Below are 20,133 nucleotides of genomic sequence, written 5' to 3' on the forward strand. Positions count from 1 at the left end.
GTTTTTTTTTACTCAAAGGCTTAACTGTGAAGGCTTGATGGATATCTAGAATGTTATGTGAACAGCCCCTAACTCAAAAATTGAGGTGGATAATTACAGCAACAGCAAGCTACACTTTGTTACACTTAGCTACTCAGAAGACGGTGATTCTCTTTCTAAAGATTTGGCTGATAGGAGTTTCAAGAGAAAATATTCCTGCTGATGTCACAGAAACCAAGGCTAGATTGAACATAGACTGACTGAACCTGCAGTAGAACAATACATGGTCTACTGAATTGCAATTTCTGATGTGTCCTGCACATGAAAGGGTCAGAGTTTGACACAGAACTCTTCAATTTATAGATCCATCCTGCCTTGAGTTAACAGTTGAGACTAGTAGTAGTGTGATGTAGGAAATATTTTCTTGGATTTCACACTAATTGCGTTTTGGTACAAACTGTGAATCAGGAGATCAAAGGGGATTTGCAGTCTGAATGTGCAGGCAGCAAGTTTGAAGCAACTGCATGATACTATATTGTCAACAAGAACCCAGTCTCTAAGGAATATTTTTAACACATTGATGAAACCATGCCATGGAATTGGACTGTTCTAAGGGAACATAATGTATAGTCTTATGCTATATTAGACAGCTTTACCTGATAAAGGGCTCTGAATGTTCATGTTTACGATTCTACAAATTTGTTTTTATATTTTCGTTACAAAGAGAAGTCGTTAGTGGGACCAAAAAAATCTATGGCATGAATAATATTTGCAACTAAATAACCACATGAACTATGTATGTATAAACAAGCAACAAATGAGCCCAAAACACTGAAAGGTCAATTGTCTGAAATAGGGAGCTTAAATTGTAAGAAAGAGTTATTAATTTGCAATACGATGTAATATGTAAGTAATATATAAGCAACAGGACATAACAGGGTTTCTTATATTGAATATTGTCCAGGAAATCACCCTCTAACAAGGTTAAACATAGGACATTACATATAAGTAGCATTTATATATTTTTCCAGTTGCAAGTCCATATCCTGCTTTGCAATTAGCAGTGATCTGCATGTCGTTACAGCATGTACCCGAACCCTTAATAAAAACCAAGTTAAGAAAAACACGTTTTTCTATTTGGAACAAGATTTAATTTAATGATTTATAATCATAACCAGTTGTAACATTTAATTGACCACATACATTATTTTAAACAGACATACCAGATAAGACCATTACAAGAAACATAATGAATGCATTTACTTATTACATTTTTTGCTGGGAAAGGGAATCAAAATCCAGTAATAAAGAGTCCAGATGACCGTGTCTGAATGACAGTACCACCTTATAAGACTACACAGCAGACTTTGGTGAGCCATCTGACCCATAACTCAAACTCTTAGACGAAGGGTCGCTTGCTGCTTCTTAAAGGTGTTGTCCAACTCTTAATTATTGATGACCTATAGTTCACGATAGGTCATCAATAGTTAATCAACGGGATTTGGCTGCTTGTGATCTCCACCGGTCAGCTATTCTTCAGGAGGCGTTCAGTGTGTAAGGAGCAGGAAGCAGAAAGCTTTGCACACATTATGTCAGAATTACCAACCAAAACCATTGCAGTGTCTATGAAGTTGTCTGCTTCCTGCTCCATACACACCGACAGCCGCCTGGAGAACAGCTGACTGGTGGGGGTCTAAAGCAGCAGACTTCCTCCGTTCGCCTACTGATGACCTATCCTGATTCATCAATAGTTAAAAGGTGGACAACTCCTTTAACTGTTGTATTTTGGTGGATTCTCCTAATACTCTAGCAACATTGCAGTGTAGAGCTACATTTGCTGGGGCTATATCTGACAAAGTCTGCAGTGTAACTTAAGCTTAGGAAACAACATTGCAGTTCCAGATCATGTTGAGATCAGTGGTATAATTTCTCATTGTACCTCCATAATGTAGCTACAACTCCACCTAGTTGCAGTAAACTTGTACTACAACTTTAATACACTGTCAAAAAACAGCAAGCACCTATAAGGAATTGTTGTTTGGCTGCAAAACTTGGCATGCAGTTACATCTCATGCAGAGATGCAAATGATTAGCGTTGTGGGGTGATTAGATGAACGGCCTTGTCACCTGAGGCCCTAAAAGTGGTTCCAACCTTAGCCTATAAAAAGGCTCTCAAAGGCAGCTTGTGTGTTGTGACCTCTTTTTCCACTTGTATAGAGCTTGTTGATGACTACATAAGCCTTTATGATGCAGAATGTGAGAAGCTGGATAGTCATATTGACGAATTGCCCTCCACCTGGGCTGTTCTGACCAGACTGTTAGGAGATGTTAGGACCAGTGGATGCGTGAGGGCACGCACAAGGTAACCGGATTCGGGACGTCCTTGACAGACGACCGTAGAGGGGATTGTCTAATAGTCTGACAAGCACGAGTAGCTCCAAACTGTTTAATTGTCCGCCATCAAGAAACAGGTGGCACCATCATTACAAGCCCCTGTGTCTGTCAGAACTATTTCCAGACGCTTGGCCTAAGGACATTTGGTGGACTATCTTTAACACCCACCCAATTTCACCTCCTTTTGCAGTGGTGATGGGAACGACGAAACTGGACTGCTACGTAGTGGAAACGGGTTGTCTTTAGCGATTAATCTAGGTTCAGTTTGGGCACTATTAGTTTCTGGAGACCTAAGGGTGAGCGCCTTAATCCTGCCTTTGCTGTGGAGCGACACACTACCCCACTGCTGGTGTGGTAGTCTTGGGGGCCATCACATACAACAGACGGCCTTTAGTAGTAGTACCTAGGAAAGTGACCTCTCAGTGATATGTTCAGGACATCCTGCAGCCACGTGTGCTACATCTCATGGCGGCTTCCAAGAGGCATTGTTCAGCCACACACAGCAAGGATGTCACAGGAATGCCTCCAGCACATTGCCCCACTTCTGTGGTCTGTCAGTTCACCAGATTTATCACCAATAGAACATGTATGGGACCATCTGGGACACCAACTTCGACAGCCTATGAGTTTGCACAATCTACAGGCTCAGTTACAGTGAATGAGGAGCGATATGCTGCAGGATACCATACAGAAACTGTATGCCTCCATGCCCACCTATATCACATCTTGTATCCAAGCTAGAGGCAGCACAACAGGGTACTAGAGCCTCCATGTCCGCCTAGATCACATTTTGTATCCAAGCTAGAGGCGGCCCAACAGGGTATTAGAGCCTCTCTCCAAGTGTTCAGTTTTTTGCAATAGATTATGGTTTTGCTCTGATATTGTGATTACTAACTTAAATCAACATTACAATAACGCATATAAAGTTTCATTTGGTTCCGACAACGTCTTCTAGGTGCTTGATTTTTTTTGTACAATGAGTGTATTTTCTTTACTTAGGGAAACATAGAAGCTTGTTGATGCCGTAACTTTACTGTAATTCATAGGGTATAAGAAGTACCAGATTGCTGTGGAGCCATACCTTAAAAATTAGACATTTGCAAAAGGCCTCACCAGCAAATACAATAACTATATTTTTGACATTTCATAGAAAAATCATATTGCATAAAGAGGTTGTAACCCTGAAACCCCTCAAAGACTAAATGATCTAGAAGCAGGATCCAACATGTGGAGTGCTGGAAATCAAAACCACTGTTGTAAGGAGTCAAAGAAAAATGACTCAACTTAATATTGCGAAGCAAATTAGCACATTCATTATTATAGTTTCAACATTTTAATGGAGTTTGCATAAATTGACATTTTTTTCAAGACATTATCCCCTACAAGACATGTTGAGGTTATTGAAATTTTATCACTGAGAAAAATAAATGCAGCCCTGAAAATTAACATCATTTCTGCTAACACAGACACACACTAACTAAACATTATGCCGTCCAACACTGTGAGGTCTGGCTTGGTCATTTTATAATCACTGTTATAAGCATTTAAAAGAAAATCAAGTAGCAGCACCAAAAACTGAAAGAGGTCATCAGTAACATGGGTTTTCTCCAATACCTAATTCGACTCAACTTTATTTCCTCCATATATCCCAGTCAAGTTGGAGGACACATGCATACCAGTCATGGTCAGTTTAAAGGTCAATTAATTGAAGAACACGACTGCTTTCTCCCATAAACAGCAAACAGTAGTGCCCCTTTTTTGGAAGAAAACAGCCATTTTGCTAATCTTATGCAACCCTTTTTATCAGCATGATTTCAATTGAAGCTTCAGTTCTGACTACCTTATCACAAAGCCACTGTGCTTATGCCCCTTTTACTCGGGACAGCAGTTAGCGGTGACGTCAGTGCCCCAGCAGTTGTTTAGCCAAGCTCATTAGCGCTCGTGCAGAGTGTTTAGACAGACACACTTTGATGCTGGATCGCTGGGTTCTCGCTCTGTACTTTATCTTCGAGTATTTACATGGAACGAGGTGCCAGTGATCCAGTGAGTTTTTTATGTTGACTGAAAGTCAGCGATAACGACTTATGAACAAATAGTGAGCAATTTTCTTGCATTTACACTGCATGAATATCACTCAAATTCTTTGTTTGAACAAAGAGTGATAATCGTTACGTATAAATGGGCCATAAGTTACCTGCCTCAACACAGACAATGCCTTTCATATTGAAGCTGCTGGGTTGATCACCTAATTGCTGCTAAGCCAGCTCCTGACACCCTCAGCAAACAGGGAAAATGTAATATTGCATGGTGGCCAATCCTATAAATGCAGATCAAGTTCGGTATGGTAGAACCAGCACTCCATGATGTCCATAGACATGGACAGACGTTGTCTTTAGGTGAAGCCCTTTAAATAACAGGGTCTTCCTAGATCTTACAACAGGCAGTTGATCTGTGTTGAAAAGATGATTAAAGGCCCTTTTACACGCAACAATTATCAAAATTTGTTCAAACGTCTAAAAATGAGTGATAATCCTTGCATGTAAAGCAGGCGTCATGCACTTTTTGTTTGTGAGATGATTTTAAGGTTAAGTTAAAATCCGTCGTTCAGCCACTGAGAAATAAAGCAAACACATTTATCTCTCAATAGACCGCATGCTGTTTTACCTACGGTATGTTTACACTAGTCGGGAGAGAATGATGTAATCTGCCGGCAGCCATGAGCAGAACAATGCAACTGTTTGCACAGCTGGGCGTGTGTTAAAATACTGGATGGGCTCTGCAAACAGCTCCTGGAGGCTCTTTTACATGCAAATGAGGATGATAACGTTTTAATGGCCATTAACACTTTATGCAAATAGATCGCTAAATCTTTCAATCTTTTAGTCATTTGAAATATTATCTTTGTTCCCAGTTTTAAGGGCCTTTTACACGCAAAGGAACAAGGTTGTAGGACAGGTTCTTTTTACTACCAGAGCAGTGGTGCTCATTTGCAATATGGTGATCATTGTTTCTTTGGGTTAGTTTTCATAATGAGCTTTACAATGATAACCTCAGAACTGTTAAGTATGCCTTGTGTATAATTACACTTTAGTAACACTTATTGTTTTACAGTGTGTTTTTAGTTTTCGTATACCGGTACAGACTACATAGAAGTTCCAATGACAACTAATCTACAACAAGTGGATCAAGGCTTGTTTATGTAAAATGTTCTTGTAGTCTTATGGGGTGTAAATCCATGATGCATTTAAACATAAAATGTCTCATCCCAAGCCAGAGCAGGACAGATAAGTACATAAGGTTTGAGTACCGCACCAGAGACATTGCTATGGTAAACCGCCACTAGATGTGGATTTCCTTGTCAGTAACTTGCAGCAGGAGTAACAATTCTTTAACATTGATAGAAGCAAAACTAATGACAAGGTATACAGTCCTGGATGTTGTCCTTGCTCTTCTCTCTGAATGCATGGCTTGCTACAAAACACAGGTGAATGTATATTTCTACAGTATAGACATGGACGGAGGCTCGATCAGTTTCAGTGCAGGCACAGAGTGTGGTAAAATGCTGGTGTTCAGAAAGTACTTGAAGATTCCTTAGTCCTATAACACACCGTCATCTTCAATGAAAAAGTTATACAAACTAGAAAAAGAACAAGTGGAAATGGACTTTACATCTTAAATTATAACATTAATTAAGACACAAATTTGTTGTAAACTGGAGCAGTCAGTAGGTCCAATCATCCATGTGTCATGTCCGATTCTTTGTTGTGGATTACAGTAGTGATTCTTGACCCAGAGTGTCAGTTTGCCATTGTACTGATACCTCAAAATAGGCAATCTGAAAGGGTACGTGCAGGTATATGGAATGTCCATCCTTGAAGAAAATTTGCAGTGGTGGTTGCGCACCAGTTTTTAAAATCATTCGCAATATTGTCAGGTCTCCATGTTCTCTTAATTCTGGTTGGGAAGCTGTTTTCCTGTTGTTCAGGCACACCGATTTCATTTCCAATGGTGATGTTGATCATTGGGCTACTTTAAATGGTGTATAACAACAGGGAAGATTTCTAGTGGTCCGGTGACAAGGATAGGCCTGGTGGGGAGAGCGGGGACTGAATGTGGACAGTTGATTGCTGTAGGTTTTAAAATAGGAGAATGTACCAAGATCTTGATCAGATCTTCATCACATTCCCAGAAGATTACTGCATTTTCCCATCCAACATCCCATTTAGGTTAAGTTATACAATTTTAACATTATCTGTATGTATTTTAATGGTTAATGCATTATTATGTAGATGTTGTTACAGCCTTTTTGATAGAAGAGCATAAGTTGCTGAGCGGTTGAGAGAACAGATTGGTTTATGCAAGTTCAAGTAAATGGCTAAGTCCATACATTATCTGATGCTTTATATAAAAGGTTTTTAAATATATTTTAAAATTAAACAGTTTGAGATTTTAAACCTTTAAGAAAGTTGTGGCCAACTTGTGTCTGTTTTTCAGTCTACGTTTACTTAAATGTTATTATTTGTAATCCCATAGGTGCAATGCAATTATAGTAATGTTGCTGCTATCATATACAACCCCTGACAAAAGTTATGGAATCACCACACTAAGGGCGCCTTTAGATGACCGTATATCGGCTGGGTGCCGATATGCAGCGTCCCTCTCTGCAGGGGGGAGGAGGCTGGAAGAGCCCGGAGCCCCTCACCACTATTTGCAATGGGAGTGGGCGGGACATGGGCAGAGCTAGGTAACGAAACTTAGCTCCACCCTGATCTTGCCCCCTCCCATTGCAAATAGTGGGCGAGCGGCGGAGAGGGGGAGGGAGCTCAGAGCACTGCTCCCGGCTCTTCCAGCCTCCTCCCCCTGAAGAGAGAGACGCCGTATATCAGCACCCGACCGATATACGGTCGTCTGAAGGTGCCCTAAGACTGCTTTCCTAACAGCCGTTCTTTATAATGATTAGCGTGGCACCCTGATTGCCACGCTTATCATGGTACAATGCTCCCATTGATTTCAATGTGGCCCGCAGACCTGACGTTGTGATTTTTGAGCACTGTCTGTTCTATTTTTGCGTGCTTTAGCACTTTTTAAAGGCACCTCCTCACCCATTACAATGATAGGGTGCATTAAAAGGCGCTGTCAAACGTTGTGACATGCTTTAAAAAAACACGGTAAAAACGCCATGATTTTTTGCGTCATTTTCTGAACGCATGTGTGAGAGTGGCAGTAGAGGATATTCATTCAGTTTTTTTTACTTTGTATTACAATACACAAAGCAAAGATATGACACAAAAATAATGTGAAGTATATCTCAAATGAAAGTAATTCATTTTAATGTTATTTGCTTTTAAAGACCAAGTAGTAAAAATAAATTATAGAATCATCTTTAATTTGCATTTCTAAAAGAAACAGACACAAGTCTAAAAATGATAATTAGTCTGCAGATAGAATGGAGTTCTTAGATTACATGGTCTGTCTGGCCCACCAGTGGCTGCACAAAGTACCAGCAAAATCATGGGGTCATTGGCCGTCATGGGTGGAGGCATGGTCTGCCTGTATGCAGTCAGCTGGAGCATGTATTTTCAGCATGTATTTCTAAACCTTAATGAGCTGTTGGACTCAGCGAATTGAAAGAAAACTTGGCCCCAACAAAACAATGGAAACGATTATAAAACTCTTCCAAGATAGAAATCCAAGAAAGAGTGTGTCATAAAATATTGGTTGTTGTGCACCCTAAGCAAATTGGAAATTTATAAAAGTAACAGTTGAAGGTTTCAGAATTATTTTTCCTCTTCTTTAAACTGGAAAAATCTATGCTATTGAAATAGCTTTCTTTATTTGTTTGGGATATCTTTCACAAAACACGGTTAGCTACTTTGTTTTGTGTTATATCTGTGATTTGTGTATTTGCTATAGAATAAAAAAGCTGGGTGAATATCCTTGAAGTTTTGTGGTTACATCATTTTGGTTGGAACACTGTAAACATCCTTCTAACGTAAGAGGAGAGACCACACACATAACAAAAATAGTACCTAGTTGTCATATGTGGAATCTAGAGGTGTTTCTAGCTGATAAGGTAACCTGGTAGTTTAAAATGAAGCAGGCCTGACTGCAGTATGCCAGCTAAATATACTAAAAAATCAGCAGTCTGTGAAATTAAATGGAAACCCATAACAGCCACATATAATCAGTGTAACAGATCTCAACACATGAGGACAGTGGTCAAGCCAGAGTCAGCGTGGTCTGTAGCCACTTTTCAAAGACCAATATTGACAGATATTATTAACCAATGAACCAAATTTCATTAGAGGGGTTGTGTCACCACGAAAAAAAAATGGCTAGGCATGGGATAAAACAAACAAAAAAATAGCATACTCATCTGTCTTCAGCTCCCCGAAACACATTAAGCGGCTCCCACAGCCCTGGCTCCAGCTCCCAGACTGGATGTCTGCGGAAGTCAGGTGAGGCTGCAGCATCACCGTCTGAACTACTGGCATCAGCGCTCACATCCTGGTTCATCTTGATGACAGGAGTTCCGGAGAGTGATGCCGCCACCTCTGATTGCCCGCAATAGACACCTGACTTATGATGGATGTCCACAATGGAAGGCTGGGCCACAGGAATAACTCAGCTGTTTCCCGTAGGGCTGAGGACAGGTAAGTATGCTGTCTTCTGTTTCATAACAGGCCTGTGGTTAGAATTTTTTTTGTAGTAACACAACCTATGAGCAACTTATGAGCAAGTTATGGTGTTCATAGGGCATGTTCCCAGGAAGGTATTCTTTATACTTACCTGCCTCCTGGTGCCCGTGCTGTCACCCCCAAAATTTAAGGCATATACCGAACTCAAAGCTCCAGGCTGTGTGCACACACTCTCATTGATCTCTATGAGACTGTGCTTATAGTCTGCAGCTTTGAGTCTGCTGCACGTTCTGCGCACCAACTTTCAGGGCTGACAGCGCAGGCACCAGGGGGCGGGTAAGTATAAAAGATACCTCCCTGAGTTCCTGGGAACCTGCCCTATAAGCAACATAACTTACATTATGGTCTTCGTAGCTGGTGACTGGTTCCCTTTAATATCATTAGGATATACAATAATGGAGTCTTATTGGTTGCGGACTACAAATAAACCTTTTAAGCAGTTTGATCCTTCAGTAATGTGTTTATTCCACTTTCTCTGTCCCATGCTGCTGTTTGCATGTTGGCAAAAAGAAGATGCAGATGGAGGTGAACACATGACTGCAGGATCTGACTACAAACTTTACTTCTAGGCTGTAACTAAGATGACATAGGTCTGCATTGGAACTGCACAGATGTATGAAACTTTACAGAGTACCTGCACTTTGACTTCGGAGCGCTCCTGCTGAAGTGAAAGTGCAGGTACTCTTTAACTGTACATTTTCAATGGCAGATAATACAGTATGTTAAATATCAATTTAAAGTTTGCTGTATAATGGTATGTAACATGTTAAAGGGCCACTCGAGCGAAAACACATTTTTTCATTCCTGTTACCTTCACCTGATTGCCTGTAACACTCTGGAGGTCTTCTCTGTATATTGCAGTCACTTCCATGCAGTGCTGCCCCCTGTCGGATGATTATCAGGCACCATCTTGATGCTGCTTTCAAATCCATTCTGTGATGCATCAGCACATTATTACATGATCAGCTACAGCTTGCACCATATCTGCAAAACTACCATTACCTTCTGAATTCTATATTCACCTGAATAAGTTGCAGACCATAAGTATACAGTCAGGAAGATCAGCTGTGATCTCCTATACTATAACTGTGTGGCAGGAAGTGTGTGATCATCATCAGTAACTGTGATAGGAGTATCTGTGCGCCATTCTAACGTGTGTGGTACACTCCATGTAATCTCATCACTTAGGAGTTATGCTGCCTGGGAAACTGACTAGAACGCATAAACTCAAATAAAATTGATCAGGTCAGAATTGAGATCACTTGATCACCTAAGGAGAAAGAGTTGAGGAATTTCAGATAGAAAGGAATAACCAATCAAGGTAACCCTATCTCATTTATAAATTCTTGGGAGATACCTACATAATGAATGAAAAGAAAATCACTGGAGTGGTCCTTTAAATGTTAAATTGAGGTTTGCAACATTTGTATACACCAAACACTAGGCTATTTCTTTTAATTGAGACAATTTGCAAGGCTTCATTATTCATTTTAAAGCTGTTTCAAAGAGAACCCTAAAACATGCTATTCCCAACTCAGACATTGATGGTATATCCACAGGATATTCCACAAATGTGCGCTAAACTAGGTCTTACCCCAGGGACCTGCACCTATATTGAGAAAGGTGTTCCTGCAACCATGTACCACTTGGCAAGCTGGCAATTGACCTTCATATCCAGAAAGAGAATGAATGGTGACAGGGGCAGGGGACTGCCATTCTGAACATAGTTGTTGGTAACAAAGGTGAGACTCGCATCTATCACACATCTATCGAAAATCCTGCGGAGTTAGAATAGTTAATGGGATATTCCTATTACAGATTTTGCTCATTTAAGTTGGATAAAATCTGCTTGTGGTTTGCCTTAGTTAAGTGCTTGGTTGTCACCGAGCTGCATGATGTTCAAAGTTTGATCTCCCACCTTTAGTTTATGTAGATACCTACTGTGTATTTAACATCACATTTGAAAATGCAGCAGAATGTGAAAATACATAGACAACATATTGCAGGATTTCATTTGTGTCTATACAAAGGCACTCCAGGTGATTGGTAGCCATCAAATCATCATTTGACGATAATCAAACACCAGCAGAGTGCATGGAGGCAAGATAAACCAGGTAGCAAAGTTGTTCATTCACTGCATGGTATTTTCACAGAAGGAGTTCAGATAAGTTCCAAAACAAAGAATATCAAAAAAGTGTCCCTCAGTGCAGAGAAAAAAAAAGGTTTTCTAAAAATAAAAAATAATATTATAATGAAGTCTCAAGATCAGACAAAAACCTCTGTCATCTGGGTCTTTTACGGGTAACAAATAATAAGACCCGTCTGAGGGCCTGAAGGCGATCTTTCAAAGATGTCATGGCCAGGATTGTAAGCTGAGCCTTGTTTTCTAGGGGCAGCACTGCTAGCATCCACCAACACCAGGCTGGACCACTTGAGTTAGACTGAAAAAAAGAGGTCAATATTAAAATAAAGCCCTGCCAAAGTCAAAATCTGTGAACATATAAAATAGTCACATAACATGTTACTAATTAAAAGGAGTTTACTTTTAACAACCCCTATTCAGTGGTTGCTTTCCCTGGTCAACTTTTCCTGATGGTCCTCACTGTCGGCAAAGCAAACTCTTACTATTCAGTCAATGGGGCATGGCTCCTGTGGAACTTGATGGCTGCACATATAACACATGGACATGCTGAATCTACTAGATCAGATCTTTATGGTGTAATTCAGCTCTGGCTAACAGAGAGATGACCTAAACAAGACTGGTATTGGTGTTAGGGAATTTATGTCTATTCTACCTGAGCTAATACTGAACATTTTGTTGCTATTTTATCTGTCTTGTAAAGATGACTGTTTTAAATATATAGTCTTGTGACTATAAAATCTTGGGACTAGCAAATAGGGCAGGTAGTTTGATAATGGATAGCTGATGAAAAAAGGCCAAGGCTCCATAGCAACTAGAGATGAGCGAACACGTTCGGCCCCGCCCCTTTTTCGCCCGAACACCGAACTTTGCGAACACCTCGGTGTTCGGGCGAAAAAGTTCGGGGGCCGCCGTGGCAGCGCGGGGGGGTGCGGCGGGGAGCGGGGGGGAGAGGGAGAGAGAGAGGGCTCCCCCCTGTTCCCCGCTACTGCCGCCCGCGCCGCCGCGCATCTCCCCGCCCCCCGGCGGCACCCGGACACTTACGCGCGAACACTCCAGTGTTCGCTAAAGCCGGTGTCCGGGTGCGGATGTGTCCGTTACGGACACGTTCGCTCATCTCTAATAGCAACCCTTACACATTGTAATAAATGTTTGCTGCACCTATTATAGTTCCCTATGTGAAAATATTTTTTTTTTAAAACCAACAGTGCTTCTGCCACGTCTCACAACTGATCTTTGGTTCCTTTATTGGTAGTCTAGACAACTGAAGAGGCACAACACAGGCATTTGGAGGACACAAGTGAAGATGTTAAGAAATGATGTGGCATGTGACAAAAGTGACAAAGATGATCGATTGAGGATTGAGTCATTATTAATATAAACATGTCATTTACAGACCCTTATACATTTGAAAAAAACATATTTCTTGTACCTATTCATGTCCCCCCAAAATGCAGTTCTTTAAGGGGTTGTCCAGTTATAAACTATTGATGGTCTATCTACAGGATAGGTCATCAAAAGTAAATTAAGTGTGTATTTGCTACCTGTGACCCCCGCTGATTAGCTGTTCCCCAGGCTGGGGTGCTTGAAAACTGAGCTGATTTTCACTGCAGTGGCCAGGCTTGGTATTACAGGCATTAGTGTGAATGAGAGCTGTGCCTGTAATACTAAGCAGGGCCACTGTAGTAATCATGGCACTGTCTACTTCCTGCAGAAATTATCTGGGTTCACAAGTGCAAACGCCCGGTGAACAGCCAATATGCTGGATTCGAGGGCAGCAGATCTCTGAAATCTACAATTAATGGTCTATTCTATGAATAGATCATCAATAGATTACAACTAGACAGCCCCTTTCAAATCAACATTAAGTGTTGGAATTGAGCAGGTGTGTACATTTTATTTTAGAAAGGTTGTGCTATAGGATTGTTAAAGTTCATGTGCCTTTAGACTCCTTTTAGTCATACTTACACCTAACCCTGCCTGTGACAGTATCCACATGCTCTACATCATACAGCAATGGTTCTATATCTTACACTAAGGAAGATTAAGGAGCTCAAAAGAAATTTAAAAAAACAGAAGAACCATCACTAGAATGTATTGACTAAGGTTCTGTTCTGATCTGTATTGAATTCTTCATTTGGTGCAGGTCAACCACAAAATCCCAAATGAAACGAGGCAGTATGCTGTGCAAAATAATGGCAGCCCAATGTACCCAATTTAGTTAATGAGGTCCAACATGCACTGTCTGTGCCAGTTAAGGGCTTAGTCCGACACTTCTGTAATTTTCATTGCTCAGCTCCTGTAAAGGAGTCGAACAAGAGAAATAAATAATGCTAGTGTGAACCTAGCCTTACTGGTTTTCTTTCCACTAGTGTTCATAAACATGTGAGTAATTATGTACTGACCTGTGGGTCTGAATCTTTGCTTGGCATCGACCCAAAATGGTTGAGAATTTGTGCCCTCAGATTGTCCTTAAGAGAGGAAAACCAGGCCAAGGCTTGATCATATACAGAATTGTGTAAATGGAGAAGCTCTTCATATTCTTGTCCTTCAACCTGAAGGGAAAATCATGGAGAATACTTGCTAATGTTATACTGATTATACCAAAGAAGTACAGTGCATAAAATAGAGCGATTCATATTAATGACTTTGTTTTTATTAACACTAACCCATTAGTGACTGCTAATACAGCTTTTTAAGGTGGTCACTAATGGGCTTTCTTCTGATGCATATGTCTCTTTATGTTGTTGCATTGAAAGACTGGCATGGCTATCCCATGCTGGGTGAAGCAGAAGATCAGCTGTTGATGGTTACCTCTGATCCCAGTCATTTAACCCCTTAGATGGGACCCCAGGGGCGAATCAAAGAGGCTGACAGAAAGAGGGGGCTTCCTTTTTCACCCATCTCCCTCCAGGACAAGATCGCTAAGTGCTAATGTGTTGCTATAGTCAGCCATTTACGGTAGCCTATTAGCCTATTAACCTCTTAAAGCACAATTGTTAACAATCCCTAAAAGAAGGAAGAATGGGAAGCATTTAAGGAGACCTGGACGGATAAACACAGAACTTGCACACATGTTAAAAATTAAGAAAAATATGTTTATTAAATGGAAAGAGGGGGGGAATATCTAAAAGAAGAATATAATGCGGTCTGCAGAAACCGTAGGGCAAGTGTCAGAAAAGCTATAGCTAATAATGAATTGAGGCTTGCAATAGAGGCCAAAAAGCAATAAAAATGGATTCTGAGGATATGTCAAAAGTAAAAGAAAAGTCAAAGATGCTATTGGATGCTTACAGGATGAAAATGGTGAATTGGTTAAGAATGATGTTGAGAAGGCCGAACTTTTAAATTCCTATTTTGTATCTGTTTTCTCTCAGAAAGTAGATGGAACATCAACTGATCTTCCCTGTGCTATTAGGGGAATAAAAGAATGCAAGCTATCTATTAGCAGAGAGATGGTGAGGGAACACTTAGCTAACTTAAATGTATTCAAGTCTCAAGGTCCAGATGAATTACATCCTAGGATACTAAAGGAAGAAGCAGAGGTAATTGCTGAACCACTCGCTATAATATTTGAAAATTCCTGGAGAACAGGAGAAGTCCCAAAAGATTGGAAAAGGGCAAATGTCCCTATCTTCAAAAAAGGGAAGAAGGTGGTTCCAGGAAACTACAGGCCTGTGAGCCTGACTTCTATACTAGGAAAGGTCTTTGAACAAATTATTAAACAGCATGTATGCAAGTACTTGGATGAGAATGGAGTAATTAACCAGAGCCAGCACTGCTTTGTAACCATGGGTTTGTAACAAACAAGTCATGCCAGATGAATCTAATTTCCTTCTATGACAGAATCACCGACTGGGTTGATCAGGGAAATGCAGTGGATATAGCATATCTAACATTTACTTATTGAAAGAATGACCAAATATGATTTGGGATTGCTAAAGCAACTGTTAGTTGGATTCACAACTGGCTGAGTGATCATACTCAAAGAGTGGTCATAAATGGCTGTACATCCAAGTGGAAGAATGTATCAAGAGGGGTACTACAAGGCTCTGTCCTAGGCCCAGTGTTGTTAAAAATTTTATAAATGATCTGGAGGAGGGAATTGATGGGAAACTGATCAATTTTTGCAGACAACACAAAGCTTGGAGGGATACCTAACACTAGGGAAGAGAGAGAGAGAGTATTCAAAAAGATCTAGAAAAGCTTGAGCAGTGGGTGGCGACTAACAGAATGGTATTTAACAAGGAGAAAGCAAAGTCCAACATCTGGGCAAGAAAAAAGCACATACAGAATGGGAGGAATTGGGCTAAGCAGCAGCACATGTAAAAAAGACTTGGGTATACTAATAGATCATAGACTGAACATGAGTCAACAATGTTATGCAGCAGCCAAAAAGGCAAACACATTTCTGAGATGTATTAAGAGAAGCATAGAGTCTAGATCACGTGAGGTCATTATCCCCCTCTACTCTTCCTTAGTTAGACCTTATCTGGAATACTGTGTCCAGTTCTGGGCACCCCACTTTAGAAAAGACATAGACAAACTGGAGCAAGTTCAGAGAAGAGGTACCAAGATGGTGAGCGGTCTGCAAATCTTGTCCTAAGAGGAACGGTTAAAGGATCTGAGAATGTTTAGTTTGCAAAAAAGAAGGCTGAGAGGAGCCTTAACAGCTGACTACAAATATCTGAAGGGGGCTGTCTCATTTGCACAAGGAAAGGCTAGGAGCAATGGGATGAAACTGAAAGGGATGAGATACAAATTAGATATTAGAAAAAACTTTCTGACAAAAGTTTTTTAAAATATTTTTTTTACACTTTTAGGTGTCTGTAGGGGCTTCCAAGCTGTAAAAACTCTAATCGCTATGATAATGCTATGCAGTACTTCTGTCAACCCTTTACATGCCGCGATGTACATTGATTGTCCTATTGCGTAAATTACCACCCTGGCAGGACGTAAATGTATGTCCTGTGGTGTTAAGCAGTTGAACTGCACTGTGAACATGATGAAAAATATATTAAAAACATGGTCAAAATGGCTAATTTTGTGTATCCCGCTTCCAAACAAAACCCATCAAAAAGTTGTATAAACCACAACATGGTACCATTAAAAATTACAGCTCATCCAACAAAACCCCACTCATTGCTCCATTGAGGGAAGAATAAAATTGTTATGGATCTTTGAATGCAGTGATTTTAAGGTGTTTTTAATGTGCAAAGGTAGTTAAAAAAAAAGGTGAACATTTGGTATCAGACTAATTGTATAGACCCAAGGACTTTGGGGTTATCCAAGGTCAGAAGAACATAGCTGCTCTCTTACAAACATAGCTCCACGCTTGTCCATAGGGTTGTGTGTGGTGTTGCAGCTCAGCTCCATTGAAGTAAATGGCAGCTGAGCTACAACACCAGACACAACTCAAGGACAAGAGTGGCGCTGTTTATACAATCTTTGTGAAATATTGCCTTTGTATTCGAATTTTATTTATATTACCTTTTTATCTTCAAGATATTCAATATTTGCAGTGTTGTACCCATCTCTTTGTCCATGGCTCAAGACCTTGAACCTGCTCATGCCTATTGTATCCACTACTGAACGGCCATCTGGGAAAAACTTGACATCTCTCACTTGTAACATACAACCATAGTCTGCAAATCTGAAATAACAAAAATATTACATTTCTGTAATTACTTTTACTTAGTGCTTACTGTTAATGTTTTCCCCAATCCAAAAGTGTTAAAACCACAATACGTATATAATAGGAAATAGAATAAATCTAACAGTAATCCCAAACCTAATACAATCATGGTATGTCTGTTAACTACATACAACTGACTAGTTTATCCATGAATACACAATTGGTAACCCTAAATACTCCTGTGCCTGAAGGGTTTTATAGCTTTATTTTGCGGAGGCAGAAATAGGTCTGGCAGGTTACATTTATGGCACCCTAAAAGTTTTAATTCCATTTTAAAAGATTCACAGTAGATACTTTTTAGGCCTCATTCAGACGAGCGTGGTTTACACGCTGCTACAGCAGTGTGTAAACCACTCTTCTATAGCAACCGATAGTTTGCTATGGAAGCGCTCACATGGAGCTTTTTTAACAGCGCAGAATCTGTTGGCTCCGTGCTGCTGCTCTGTCCATAGTGCTGACCACAGTATCCTATGGGAGCCGCGGCTGCACTCTGCTCACAGCACGGACTTGTGAGCGGGCTGCTCCATGGAGCAGCTCATTCACCACAGAATTCCTGCATGTCAGCAGCATGGTTTACACGATGCTGTAGCAGCGTGTAAACCACTCTCGTCTGAGTGAGGCCTAAAAAGTATCTACTGTGAATCTTTTAAAATGGAATTAAAACTTTTAGGGTGCCATAAATGTAACCTGCCAGACCTAGTTTAGGGTGCTCTCACGTGCTACGGAATATGCCACATTAGAATTCCATACCAAAATCCACACAACTAACTGCAGACTTTGATGCGGAATTGCCGTCAGAATTCTACTATTTTCATTTCCGCATCAAGATTCGCACGTTAACAATGGGAATTTTGGTGCTGAATATTCTGCCTCGTGTGAAAGCACCAGAGTAGGATTTTGTGGGACACAGTCTCATACTTCCAATATAGAGCAATGAAAATGACTGCAAATAATAAGAATACTGTCATGCAATCTCAGGAGTAGTTTTGGCTGCATTATTTATTTTTCTACACTATAAGAAGTTTAATATTGGGATCCACTGTCCATTTGACTAGCCAAGAGAACTCATCAACTATGCAACAGTTTACAATTTGTGTAAAATTCCAGTAACTGCTGGAATATTTCTCCTCTGTAAATGCATTTAAGTTGTCTCCCATAAAAGTGGTGACAGTCAATAACTATAACCACTACTTTCCATTACATTATATTCACAGCTGTATGAAAACATTGGTTAATAAATTAATATTTTTATGTATGTGTGTACATATCTACAGTATACACACGATTCGGTGATCTATTCCCATAAGACCTTACAGAAGTAATCTTTCCAAATACTGCATACGCACCCTTTTAGTTCATCAGCTATGCACATGCCAAACTGCTTTGTTCCAGTCTCCATGCTTCTTCTGATCATTAAGCGATACCGAGGCTCAAACACATGCAGTGGGCAGGGAATTGTTGGGAAAGCCATAGTGCACACGAATATTGGAACATCTTTATTCAAGCTGTTTTGAGATTTAAAAAAACACACGTCAATGTTATGGCTTCATGTTAGCTTTATTATTGGCATAATCCATGTGTATTCCTATCAAGCAGTACTGTACCCCCAGTCATACTAAGGCCTCTTTCACATGTGCGACATTTTGACATTTTCAGTAGGTGCGTCAAAAAAAAAAAAAAGTGCATATAAAAAGAACCTGTGGTTTCCTATAAGCTCTGTCAGACAAACGATTTTAAAAGATTTATAGCAGATTTTTTGACACCGAAAATTCTTGGCGTCAAAAGATGGGACTTGTCCTATCTTTTTGATGGCACAACGGCAGCAGCTCAATAGACTCCTATGGGAGACTATAGGAATCGGCTGGAAAAGGGAGGGGGAGGGAGTTTAACACTGCAGGGATGAAGGGAATCTTCATTGTTCTGGCGGACGTGGGATTTCGGGGCTGCGGCATCAATGCACTGCAAGACGCTGCAGCCAGCCAGGTAATATTGTGGAAAATTACGCGCTATGGAAAGCGCAGCCCCCCTGTCCACGAGAGGAGAATCATAGCGATGTCAGATAGGCCCAGTGCGGAGAACTGTCAGCTGGCTCCTGCCTTACTCCTTAACTTCTATGCTGATGTTGCTTAGGATGCTTCACACGGCGCTAATTTTCTGGAGATTTTGTGGCAGATTTTGGTTGAAGATCTGCAGCAGACTTCACCCCTTCAACTTGAATTCAATTGAAAGGATAAACCTGCTGTAGTTCTACAACAAAATCTGCAGCAAATCAGCGTCATGTGACCGCACCCATAACCCCTTAAGGACACGGCCTATTTTGGTGATAAAGACGCAACAATTTGTGAGGGATTTTCATCTCCACTTTTCAAAAGCCATAAATGTTTTATTTATTTTTTTACATGGCCATATGAGGGCTTGTTTCTTGCGTGCTGAACTGTAGTTTTTATTGGTACTATTTTATGGGTACATATAATGTACTGTAAAACTTTTATACACTTTTTCTGGAGGGAAGAGAGAAAGAACACATCAATTCTGCCATTATTTTTTTTTCTACAATGTTAATCATACACAGGACATGATATTTTTTTTCTGCGGGTTGGTACAATTAGGACGATACCAAAATTATATATTTTTGTTTTCACTTTTGCACAATAAACCCCTTTTTTAAAATATATACATATTTTTTTTTGCATGATTGCATTCAAAGTCCTATAGCTTAATTTTTCTACAGACAGCTCTGTGAAGGCCTGCTTTTTGCATGGCAGGCTGTAGCTCTTATTTGTAACATTTATGGGTACCTATAGCATTTTGATCACTTTTATTGCATTTTTTTGAGAGGCGAAATCAACAAATTATATTATATGATTATATTATATGATATGATACTAAATATGTGTTTTTTTAATACAAAAGAGGAAAGTGTGCAACAAAGGGTTTTTTGTTATTATTTTCTAACGTTTTTTTGCTATTTTTATTTTATTATTTAAAATTTGTTAAGCCCCTGTGGGGGACTTGAACCACAAAAGCTATTATAGCTATAATAATGCATTTTAGTACTTCTGTACCGCAATACATTACCACTTACAATAACAAACACAGGCCATAGCAGGCCCAGATGCCATTATTGCCATGGCTACCCATTGGCTTAGATTGTAACCTCCTGTGAGAAGAGGAAAAGGGAGAGAGATAGAAAGAAAGAAAATGCAGTAGAGCAAGAGTAAAAACAC

At 40.1% G+C, this 20,133-nt stretch overlaps 1 protein-coding gene across 1 annotated transcript in view; it reads right to left on the reverse strand.

Moving 5' to 3' along the window:
- Positions 1–1,107: 1,107 nt before the first annotated feature.
- LONRF2 (LON peptidase N-terminal domain and ring finger 2) overlaps positions 1,108–20,133 on the reverse strand; it is a 68,239-nt gene continuing 49,213 nt past the window's right edge. Inside the window, exons 9-12 of the mRNA XM_066577171.1 lie at positions 18,253–18,411; positions 16,702–16,864; positions 13,617–13,766; positions 1,108–11,512 (exon numbers count right to left, since the gene is read on the reverse strand). Coding sequence (XP_066433268.1) covers positions 11,354–11,512; positions 13,617–13,766; positions 16,702–16,864; positions 18,253–18,411 — 631 coding nt within the window. The 3' untranslated portion in view covers positions 1,108–11,353. The remainder of the gene's footprint in view (positions 11,513–13,616; positions 13,767–16,701; positions 16,865–18,252; positions 18,412–20,133) is intronic.

This window comes from Eleutherodactylus coqui, chromosome 1, assembly GCF_035609145.1.
Source record: "Eleutherodactylus coqui strain aEleCoq1 chromosome 1, aEleCoq1.hap1, whole genome shotgun sequence".
Taxonomy (NCBI): Eukaryota; Metazoa; Chordata; class Amphibia; order Anura; family Eleutherodactylidae; genus Eleutherodactylus; species Eleutherodactylus coqui.